Source organism: Oryzias melastigma, linkage group LG6 (genome assembly GCF_002922805.2).
Source record: "Oryzias melastigma strain HK-1 linkage group LG6, ASM292280v2, whole genome shotgun sequence".
Classification (NCBI taxonomy): domain Eukaryota; kingdom Metazoa; phylum Chordata; class Actinopteri; order Beloniformes; family Adrianichthyidae; genus Oryzias; species Oryzias melastigma.
Genome location: NC_050517.1, coordinates 7,548,862 through 7,560,460, shown reverse-complemented (window position 1 = coordinate 7,560,460; position 11,599 = coordinate 7,548,862). Strand labels below are relative to the sequence as shown.

The following is an 11,599-nucleotide window of genomic DNA, read 5'->3' as shown; positions in this document are numbered from 1 at the left end:
GTAAATCCGTCAGAAGCAGGGGTGTCAAACTCAATCGCACAAGGGGCCAAAATCCAAAACACACCTCAGGTCACGGGATAAACATTTACTAAACACTAAAACTACATTTTTAAAACTTTAAAAATGTAACTTTTTTAACATAATTGTGAACTAGATATACAGCATTACCTGCAATAATGCTAGTGTGAATGCTGTAAGCTGAGTTTGGCCGCTGAAGATGCTAGTGATGATAGCTGAAGATGCTGAAGTTGATAGCTAAAAACACTGAAGCTGATAGCTGAAAATGCTGAAGCTGATAGCCAGCTAAAATATTATCTAAATGCCATTTGTGTGAATAAATAAATACAACTAACAAAACAAAAAAAAAAACGCTAGCACTGTGTGTGTTTTAAATTCCATTGTACAGTAATATACTTATCTAAAATTAACATAAAAACTTGAATCAGTTTGGAGAAACTACAAAATGTTCACTTTAACACAATAAATTAGCACGTTATCATTTATTATTTAGGAAAATACAATTTAAATGATATTTCTTTTTACCTTAAACTCCATTTCATTTAAAAATTTTCAGATACTTTTTGGTGATTCTTGTAGCAAAAAACCCGGAAGTTTCAGATGTTTTCAAAAATGTTTTAGTTGAAAGTTTCAACATATTTTAAAAATAGTCTCTATCAAAGGTTTTACTTCTTTTTAAGTTATTGTTCTCTCATTGTATTAAAATAGCTGCATGTAGCCCTCATGAAACAGATGAAACAGTGATTTATGTCAAAATAAAGCAGACTTGTTTTCTTTTTTGTTTAAGAGCAATAGTGAGATAAGTCAAATAGCAGCATGCAGAATTCTACTCATGATTAGAAGGTGTTTTTAACTAGAGGGAACACGCTGTCAAGCTGAGGTTTGTCAGATTTTAAGCTTAAATAATCAAAATCACTGTCATTTTAGTTTTCTATTAAATGCAGCTTGAATGTGGTTGGCTTTAATTTTGTTTCTTTTCTTTTGTTATCACTAATATATTATATCATCTTTCAATCTAAAGGTCTGAAAGAGAATTTATTAACACAGCAATAGAAAAAAATGTTTTACTAAGAACTAGGATTTCTGCCTGTTAGTAAAAGATTATATTGCATGTATTGTACATGTTATGCTTTTATTTTCATTTCTTTATCAACAGATCATTGGGTCCTCCATCTATCTGATTAACATTAAATAAGCCCACATTTCACATAAAGAAGATAAACACTAGATGTATTAAACTTTTTTAACACTGCAGCTTTAGCTCCAGTGCTGACGTTTTTTGAATCACTGTAACTCATTACGTAACGTATTACCATATTTCTAGAAGATTTTAAAGCAGAGAAAACCCATTTTGTAAATTTAGTCAAAATGATTCAAAGAGCATCAACAAAACTTGTGGTACGTTACCCAGTCCAGAGCCCAAGAGGCAGAGGATCGGTCAGAGGGATAGAGGGGAACTTCTGTCTCTTCTCTACGGAGTTGTGCGTGCTTTTGTTCAGATGCGTTTACAGAAGTCAGACGTATTTTTTTGTTTTTCTTCTGCAATGAGTGTGCTGATATTTGCAAGAAAGCAGCACAACCATTGACTGTATAAGAGAACTGGACTGAGTGGCCCCTCCCCCCTGTTCTTCCAAACAGGAAATAGCTGTGCCTCAGTCCATTGAATTCTGGCTCCAAGAAGCCAATATCCATATACTTCTTTAGAGAAATGAACACTTAGTACTCAGTCATTGTATTTGTTAGAGGGCTCCCATACATTTTTAACATGTTTTTAATAATTCCTTTTTTTTCTGTAGTTCAAGTTATAAACTGATCAATCAAATGTCCCAATAAAAGTGTGTGGACTCACATTGAAGCGTTTCCATTACATATTTGCACAAAACTTTATCGAAATTCTAGGAATTTGGAAAAAACAATGTTTCGAAATGACACCGTTTCCATTAAATCATCATTTTGTGATAAAGCACAAACCAACTCACGCGATAAGTCATTAAAAACACGACGATGAATGAGAACAAGTATTTTTTTATTTGATTCACTAAAAAAGGAGCATTGCGGTGACGTCACAGCTCTGTCTGGAGAGCTCGTGCCGCGCAGAGTCTATTGACAGTCTCAGGTGAGAAACCTGTTCAGTGGTTTTTAAAAAAAATAACCATTCCAGCAAGTAAGCTGCTGGACCTTTTTCTATTTAAAAACACGATGAGATCTGTTTAAGTTTCTGTACCTGCACTCACACTTTTCCTCAAAGGAGATTTCAGCATCTTCAGGCTCCAAGCTGCAGAAGTGCAGCTGCAGATGAGTGCTGTGGGCTTTTGGGTTGTGTAAAGCACACATCTTAACCATCATGTGACTATGTGAGTTAGCTTTAAACTAACTAAAAACCCGATAAATAGCATTACCTGTGGTAATGCTAATGTGAATGCTGTAAGCTGAATTTGGCCGCTGAAGATGCTGAAATTGATAGATGAAATCGCTGAAGCTGATAGCTGAAAACGCTAAGCTGATAGCCAGCTAATATATTAGTTGAATGCCAAATTAACCTAAAAAACTGAAAAAAGCTTAAATTAGCCAAAACAGCTAGCATGTTGCTGAAATAATAGCTAAACTCCAAAACAGCCTAAAACACAAAAAAAGCCTAAATTAGCCAAATTAGCTAGCATGCAGCTGAAATATTATTTAGACTCCAAATTAGCCTAAAAAACCTTAATAAATGCAAAAATAGTCTAAAAAGCTAGCATAAAGCCATTATAAATTTTAACTTTATTACACTCCAATTCCATAATTTAAAGTAACGACTTGTCGATTATTAATTATTTTAATTAGTTGATTAGTTGCAGATTAGTCGACTAATCGTGGCAGCCCTAATTGTTAGTAAGTTGCGAGTACTGGCTCCTTACTGACCGCACAAAAATTCGCCACATGCAGGGTTTCATGTCCCTGTGTCTCATCTTCACCCTTACCTACACTTAGGTGTTGTATTAGTGTTCCTCACAACCTGTCGCCCGCAGCATGCCCATAGAAAAATTGCCCGTGAACATTTTCTCTCTGCAGGTTCATTGAGCTGTCCACAGTCTGAGCCATCTATGTGTTCCGTAGGGGTGTGCCCGAAGAACCTCAGCTGCATGTTTTGAATGAAACATTCATGTCTTCATTTAAGAGTCTTGATTTTAGAGGATGAAGTAAAAACATGACGAAGCTCTGAAGATAAGCTTTGGACACAAGAACATTTAGAGTTTAACAAGCCAGTATTGGGTATTGATTGACTTTTTCTTTTGTTTATTGGTTCAGTTATGAAAAAATGTTTTAGGTAAATGTAAGTATATTTTTTTTTGTTGTTTTTTTTTTTATAAGTTGAGGTAAAGACTTGTAAATGAAGTTGTAAACAGGAAGTGTCAGCCTTTTCCAGAAAAGTGAATTAAATACTGTTTGCTGTGTCTCACTGAATCACCTACTTTCCTCTAATAGATGAAAATACAGCAAACCGGAGAACATAAAGGAGAGAACTTCTAGGTACTGATAAATGTACAGATTGATGGATACAATCTACATACAGAAGAGAAGTTCAACCAACACATTCTCATGTCATCACATATTGACGTTTGGTTAAGGAACCTTCTACGACACTTTTTGATCTTTCGGGTGTCCCCTACTCGTCGTTTGTTTGACGTGGTGGCTGTTCATAAAATCAATCATCTGCAACCCTCGGGACGCAGCCGGTACTGGTACCCTAACCCAGTACCAGTACCCTAACCCAGATATCAGATGCAGGACTAGATGCGGTACCGGACCCAACCTGGTACCGGACGCAAACTGGTACCAAGTTAGGCTTAGGGTACCCATACTGGGTTAGGGTACCGTGCACTCCGTGTTCCAGTACTGGACTGGTTTCGGTTTGCGGCCCAGAGGTTGTAACCAGTGATTTCATGGGGAAAGCTAACATGTCAAAAAACAACAAGTTTGGGACACTCAAAACATCCGTTTGTGAAGCAGAGGGGTCCTTAACCAAACGCCAACATGTGAAGAGTTGTGAGTGAGAATGTGTTGGTGGAACAGCTTGTCCTCTGGTGCAGCCAGAACCACTTGGAGCTAAATCCACTCAACACTGTGGAGATGACCGAGGACTTCAGGAGGAACCCCCCTGCACCCCCTTGACTTACAATCCTCAATAGAATAGTCCCAACAGTAGACTCACACAGGTTCCTAGAGTCACCATCTCATGGGACCTGAAGTGGACCTCCCACAAAGACTCTATCCAGAGGAAGGCCCACCAAAGGCTGTACTTCCTATGTCAGGTAAAGAAGCTCAACCCTTCCTCAAGAGCTGCTGACTATCTTCTGCTCTGCAATAATCCAGGACCTGTACTGGTCCAGGGTTAGGAAGCAGGATGTCAAACTCTCCAAAGAGCTCTCACACTCCGGACACAACCTGTTTAGACTCCTCCCTTCGGTCAAGGGTTTCAGAGCTCTACACACCAGAAAGACAGCTTCTTCCTCCAGATGTTTCCCTCATGACCTCTGAAAAGTCGCAGAGTATGGAATCATTCTCAAGAGAACTTTCAAACCAGTTGAAATGTGTTTTCTATCTTTATTTGCTCCTATTTTATTTATTTTGCTCCTTTGTGTTTTATCTTTACACATGAGAGCATACGTTTCTGAAAGCACATTCGTTGTTGTAATGATTTTTCTATTTTAAAAAAAGAAAGAAAAAAAATCTGTATACATTCCAATGATACTTGCTCTACATTAATGACTCTTCCAATGCAAAATAATCTGTATACATACATATTTTTGCTGAAATTTAATACTTGATTTATATTAATGATTTTTTTCAATTGAAAATAATCTGTACATTTGTCTGAATTTTGATAATAGATCTCCATATGCAATGACAAAGTCTGAAATATTGTTATATCTACTACATAGCCATGTGATTTATTGGTACTTCCAAATAACGTCAATCTATGTTAGAAAGATATAAATATCTGATCTTCAATTACAACCCGGGTAATAATAATACGCGTAAAGGAAATGTAAGGTCGAGCCGCGGTGGGATTATGTAAATTTGTTTCCTCCCACTACCTTTCAGCCAATCTCTTAATTTCTAGCTATCCTGTGTTTGACGTGTTAATATGGATGTAAACTTCAGATTATTGATTCTACTGCACATTAATTTACCTTTTTTCTTCTTGATTGCTTGAAATAAACCATTTCTAATCTAATCTAATTGTATTTGCGCTCAGACTTGGCCAGTAAAACGGATCCTAATGTTCATCTTGAACCTCAGTAGATTGTGATAAATAGAATACCATCATAAACATGATAATGGAACTCACATCTATTTGGGAGAAATCTTCCTCTATGTAAATGGAAAATAATAATCAGGCAACTGAACACATTTTTAATTTAGTCAAGTTGAGACTTGAAGAAATGAGTTGTTAGAACTTCTCTCCATTTCATTTTAAATGTAATCCAGTTTGTTGTTTCTATCCTCATCTGTGACACCCGTCCTGCTTGTACTTTTTCTCTTTCTAAAGCAGTCCATGTGTGGATGCAGATGTGTTTCTTGGCAGCAGATTTCCGTCGCGCTGCTTTTTCCGCCTGATCAGCCGTTCAGCGGAGCCCTGTGTCTTTGAACGTTCTAGTGTCGGTGAAGGTTCTCATTCATCCAGCTGACGTGGACTTGACGTTGAATCAACTGCAGAGAAGATTCACTGTGATTCAACTTCAAGAGATCCTTCACTAGTTTTTAAGGTTGTAAATGATAATTTGTGATTTCTGAAACACTTCAGGGGGGGTCATGGCAGCTGTTTAGCCCGCTGTAACACTTCCAAGAAATTCTGGGACATAAATAGTGTGTGAATTATGACCGGAGTTATGACCTCAACGTGGTACTTTATGAAGTCTACTTTTAACGTCTGGCTGAAGTTCTGAAGGCAGATTTTTCCAGGTCAACCTTCAGTCTTTGCACTCTCATGGAGGAGGATTGTTACAAACGGTAATATGTGTTTCTCATAGATTTCTGCTTAATGAAACAAAGATCTTCCGTATAACATAAAAGCAGAAGAGAAAAACTTAAACTTTAACAAAAGTTTTGAAGTCCCAACTGAAGTTAACTGGACTGAACAGGGAGAACTATAATTGAATTAAACTGATCTGGACATAACTATAAATGAACTGATCTGAACTTGGCTGAACTGAACTGATATCAACAGGATTAGGTTAATTGGAATGTGTTAAATTATGTCTGACTGGGTCAAATTTTTTTTCTTTCTTTCTGCTCGACATATTAATTGAAACTAATTAACATATTAATTGTGATATGCTAGTATTGGTGTGAACTAAATTAAAGCACAGCTTTTTAAGGTTTTGTTTTTGTAATACTTTCAGGAGTGTCAAACTCCATCGCACAAGGGACCAAAATCCAAAACACACCTTAGGTCACGGGCCGAAAAAAATAAAGATTAATTGAACACTCTAAAATTAAATTTTTAAAACTGTAACTTTTTAACATAATTATGAACTAGATATATATTATTATCTGCTATTATGCCAGTGTGAATGCTGAAAGCTAAATTTAGCTGGTGAAGATGCTAATGCTGATAGCGGAAATCACTGAAGCTAATAGATAGCTATAATATTAGCTAAATGCTAAATTAGCCTCATAAAATAAAAAAAAATTAGGTTAGCCAAAACAGCTAGCATGTTGCTGAACAGATATATATATTTTAAAATATAATTTATAAAAAACTGAAAAAAAAGCCTGAAACAGCTAGTGGGTAAATATTAGCGTAACTCCAAAACAGTCTAAAAAAAATTAAAAAGAAAAGCCTGAATTAGCCAAAACAAGTATGTAGCTGAAATATAAGCTAAACTTCAAAATAGCCCAAAAAATTAAAAAGGAAGGGCTAAATTAGCCAAAACAGCTAGAATGTGCATGTCGATATTAGACCAACACTACATATAAAAAAACTTTTAAAAATTCTAAATTAGCCATAACAGCTAGCATGTAGCTGAAATATTAGCTAAACTCCAAAAGAGCCTTAACAATCTCAGTAAATACCAAAATGGTCCTAAAAGCTAGCAGAATGTCAATTTTTAAAACTTTAAAATCTGTAACTTAACATGATTATGAATAATAAAAATGCAGGAATATTATTCCAGAATGAATCAGTAAGCCTCCAACATTTTATTCTCCATAAAAATATTTTTGTCAAAATTGTACAAGTTAAAAATAAGCACAAGATAACATCGGCCATTAATAACAATGAAACAAAATGATATGGAGGGCCGGATAGAATTACCCGGAGGGCCGGATTCGGCCCCCGGGCCTTGACTTTGACACATGTGATTTACATTAATAAAGAAATATTAAGTAAAATTTGATGGTATCATTGTCAGCCGTGGATATAGACCAATTTGATGAAACACAGAGCTGTGTGTGACACGCATCCAAATCCTGTTTATCTTTCTAAAATATTGATCTTGGTGCTGATGCTTCTTAAACCACATCAATCAAGTGAAATAATCTGCAATTAATTTACACTCAAGGATATGAAACGTGTTGAACACAGGATGTAACCGAATCAATCATTTTTTTGCATTTCATTTACTGTTTATTTGTTTTTAATAATTGCTTTAATAATTGAAACATTTTATTTTTAGTGTTTTTTACATGCTCTCATTGCATTAATATTATGATGGAGGACATATTTTGAGATAACTAAGATTAAAATTGATCAAAAGAGGATCGGAGTGGGCCTTAAGGACACAGTGAGTAGCGTGTCTCTGGAGTTGTAGATCGTCTATCAGAGCGGCGTGTAGAGAAAGACGTGAGTGATGGGTCATTACTGAAGAGGGACTCGAGTTATCATGTTCAAAGCAAAATATAAGTCATAAGTCGTTTGCATGCACTCCAGAGTCCTTTGTATTGAAGAGAAGCTCAAGTCATTCAAATAGAGAAACATTCTGTCACTGACAAAAGTCAGTAAATATGTCCACAAAGTTTTGTCTTTACTGATGAATCTGCCTCATAGTCAGCAATGGCGATGAAAGCAGACTTGGAAAGATCAGCTTTTTGCTTTTGCATTTCACTGTTCTGTCTGTCAAGCAAACTTTATCCAATATTCCAGGAACTCCTCAAATTCATGATTTGATTCTTCTTACGATGGGTTTTTCTGGCCTCCGAACTCAAAGCTGAACTGAATGAGGAGCTTTTATTTTGAAAAGTCCTACTCAGACCTTTAATAATTAAAACACCTAATTAGTCAATCACGTTGGATATTAACACCTGTATTTGAAGCAGGACTTTTATAAATAACACATATTAAAAATAAGTCAAGTTTTGGTTTGAAGAATATTGATCATGAAGCGCATTTTCCTAAAACAAAGCAGCTGGAGTCGAGGTCTACCTGGTGGTTGAGGAACATGTGCATCTGCTCATGTCAGGAGATGTGCTAACCTCCACGTAAAATTCACATCTACAGGGAACTCCTCAAAGGATTCTGCAGGCTGTCTACAGTAACTGGTATCAGATAAAGTTCTGACCCTCAGGCTTCAGACGTGACAGTCAAGTGAGCAGCAACTGAGACGTTCCACCTTTAGATGTGCTGCAATGATTCATGTGTTTGATCGCAGCTTCAATCAAAACTTGATTTAAAACTGAAACCAGTGGTTACAATCATTATCTGATCAACAGTAAAGTCCTCGTTTGAAAGTGTCAGACATTAATTATGTCAAAGTTAGAAATGAGTCACTCCCAGACACTGTGTTGATTTAAAACGTGTCAGGGGTTAGTGTCCCTGCAGCTCCACAGCAAATGATCTGTGTAACATCTGACAGTGATGTGATGAAGGCAACAATGTATACAATGTATTCTATAATATTCAGGGTCATAGGTATGCTGAAGTCCATGTTACATCCAGGTATCTCTGGTTATTACGGAACCACACAGTAGGATCAATTATCCCTTTAATTTTCTTCTCAGTGAATTACAATCAAGAATGGTTTCTGTCGATATTTTAGATTGTTTTGCAGACAATCCTCCACCTCAGTCTTCACCTGGAACGGTCTGGTCTCTAACCACCATCAGCACATATCATTCATATATCTATTGTCCAAACAAGTTCATCCCAAACACATAAAACACGTGACAAAGTACCTCTGGGTAATTCTATCCGGCCCTCCAGACCATTTTATTTTATTTTTATTAATGGCCCGATGTTATATTGTACTTATTTTTAACTTGTATAGTTTTGACAAAATATGTTTTTATGGAGAGTAAAATATTGAAAGTTATTCAAGGTTTAATTTTATTCTGGAATAATATTCCTGCATTTTTATTATTCATTATGTTAAAAAATATGGTTTTAAAGTTTTAAAATTTGGCAGTCTGTTAGATTTTTGGACTATTTTTGCATTTCCTGAGATTTTTTTTAAGGCTATTTTAAAGTTTAGCTTATATTTCAGCTATATGTTAACTTTTTGACTAATTTAAGCTTTTAAAAATGTTTTATAGGCTGTTTTGGAGATTAGAAAATATTTCAGCTACATGCTAGGTGTTCTGGCTAATTTAGGCTTTTTTTGTTTTTTAAGCTAATTTGGAGTTTAGGTAATATTAACATGCTAGCTGTTTTGGCTAATTTTGGATTTTTTCATTTTTGAGGGTTATTTTGAAATTTTGCTATTTTTTGAGTTATGTGCTAGCTGTTTTGGCTAACCTAAGTTTTTCTTTTTTTTTTTTTTTAGTTTTTTTTAGGTTCATTTAGCATTTAGCTAACATTTTAGCTGGCTGTCAACTTTAGCGTTTTTCAGCTGTTAGCTTCAATGATTTAAGCTCTCAGCTTACAGCATTCACACTAGCCTTGTAGCCGGTAATGTTGTATTTCTTGTTCATAATTATGTTAAAAGTTACAGTTTTAAAGTTTTAAAAATGCAGTTTTAGTGTTCAATAAATGTTTATCCAGTTCGGCCCGCGAGCTAAAGTGTGTTTTGGAGTGATTGAGTTTGACACCTCTGAGTTGTAGAACATCATCAGTCTGACCACTAAAGATTATGTACTTATTTTCTGCATATTTTTCTGCAACACAAATAAATATCTAATCCCTCTTCTAATGTCTCTTCACTGAAAGATAGACGTTCTCCAACTGTAAGTGCACATCCCTAGAAGTCCTGTGGATCTTCCTGTGTCTTCTTTCAGAATATTGGCTCTAGGAATGCCTAAGAATATCTGAGAAGATCCAAGAATCCCTGTAGCCACTCCAGCCATACAGTGCTCAGAGAAAACACATCTTCCTCCCAGTATAGATGTGACAAACTCAGCTGAAAGCTACGAAAAACAAACAGGAGAAATTCGCCTGGGAGAAATATCACAACTAGAAAGCAGCAGGAGTAGATGATTAGATGTTGAGATGAAACCTAACATCCCTCCTGTCATCTGCTGCAGATAATAAATCTGATGTAAACTGAAGTAAAAATAAATGTCCTCTTTAGTTCAGATTTACCTTCAGGAGTTTCAGAGAAACATAAACAAGCTGTTCTGGAAAACCTGAAGAGCTGATACTGAGAGTGATGAAAGGAAACTCCAGACAGGAGAAGATGAAAGTATTTGTTTTCATGCATTTTTCTTGAAATCTTTCATCAACAGAACAGCAGATTTAGTCTTTTATGAAAACACAGTCATTGGTTCACCTACGTCTGAGCAGGAAATGTGTTCATGTTAAGATGACAGAGAAGAACAAAAGAAAGAAGTTCTGGATGAGCTCTGATAAGGTCCACAGCAACACCCACCTTAAACTTTCCGTGGAAGATAACATCCTTCAGGAAGTGTGGGGTTTGTGGCTCGGAGGCTGCAGACATGTGCTCTCCCGACTCTGCTTCTTCTGTCATGGTGAAGAATGAAGAGGAACGTTTCCACTGAGAAGTGCTCTCTCTGCATGCTCCTGTTATGAGGCGTGTGAACAAGCGTCCCTCCTCCCGCTCTGACTTCTGAGTGTGGTGGGGAGCCTGTGCTGAGTAGGGAGACTGCAGCCGTGTTACTTGAGAAGCCGTCTTTAAGCCAGATCTAAAGTTAGATGGTAAAAGTCGGCGCCCTTACTCTCTGTGAAACCGGCAGAAGATCCAGCAGCTCGCCACCTCCGCCACTGTCTGAATGCCATCAGGGACCAGAGGGACTCAAACCCGTGTGGTTACACAGCAAAGCTGTGTTAAAGCTCATCAGTAGGCTGAATGTTTCACACACACAGCAGTCCATCTGACACATCGAGTTGAAGGTCTGAACTTCCAGCTGCAGCAGGACTCAACTTTCTTCCTTTGTAGAAGGATGCTTCACCACGTTCAGGCTCATGTTCAGGTTCCTCTTCAGATTCATGTTCACCAAGATGAGATGTAAACTCTCCTCATGCTCACGAGAAACCTCTGACATCCACACTGGATCCTACACTCCTCCTTCAATCCAGTGATATCATCTCAATCCAACTGTATTCTAGACCTGGATGACGATTAATTACCTCCTCCTGAACCCAGAAAAAACTGAGGTCATGATACTGGGTCCTAAACACCTGAGAGATGCTCTCTCAGATCAGATA

General features: G+C 36.8%; 1 protein-coding gene across 2 annotated transcripts in view; it reads right to left on the bottom strand.

Moving 5' to 3' along the window:
• The window catches only part of LOC112141129 (anoctamin-1), a 46,935-nt gene extending 35,637 nt beyond the window's left edge, over window positions 1–11,298 (bottom strand). For both annotated transcript variants that reach the window (XM_024264184.2, XM_036212231.1), the window contains exon 1: window positions 10,803–11,298. In XM_024264184.2, coding sequence (XP_024119952.1) covers window positions 10,803–10,901 — 99 coding nt within the window. In that variant the 5' untranslated portion in view covers window positions 10,902–11,298. The remainder of the gene's footprint in view (window positions 1–10,802) is intronic.
• Between the last annotated feature and the right edge of the window lie 301 nt (window positions 11,299–11,599).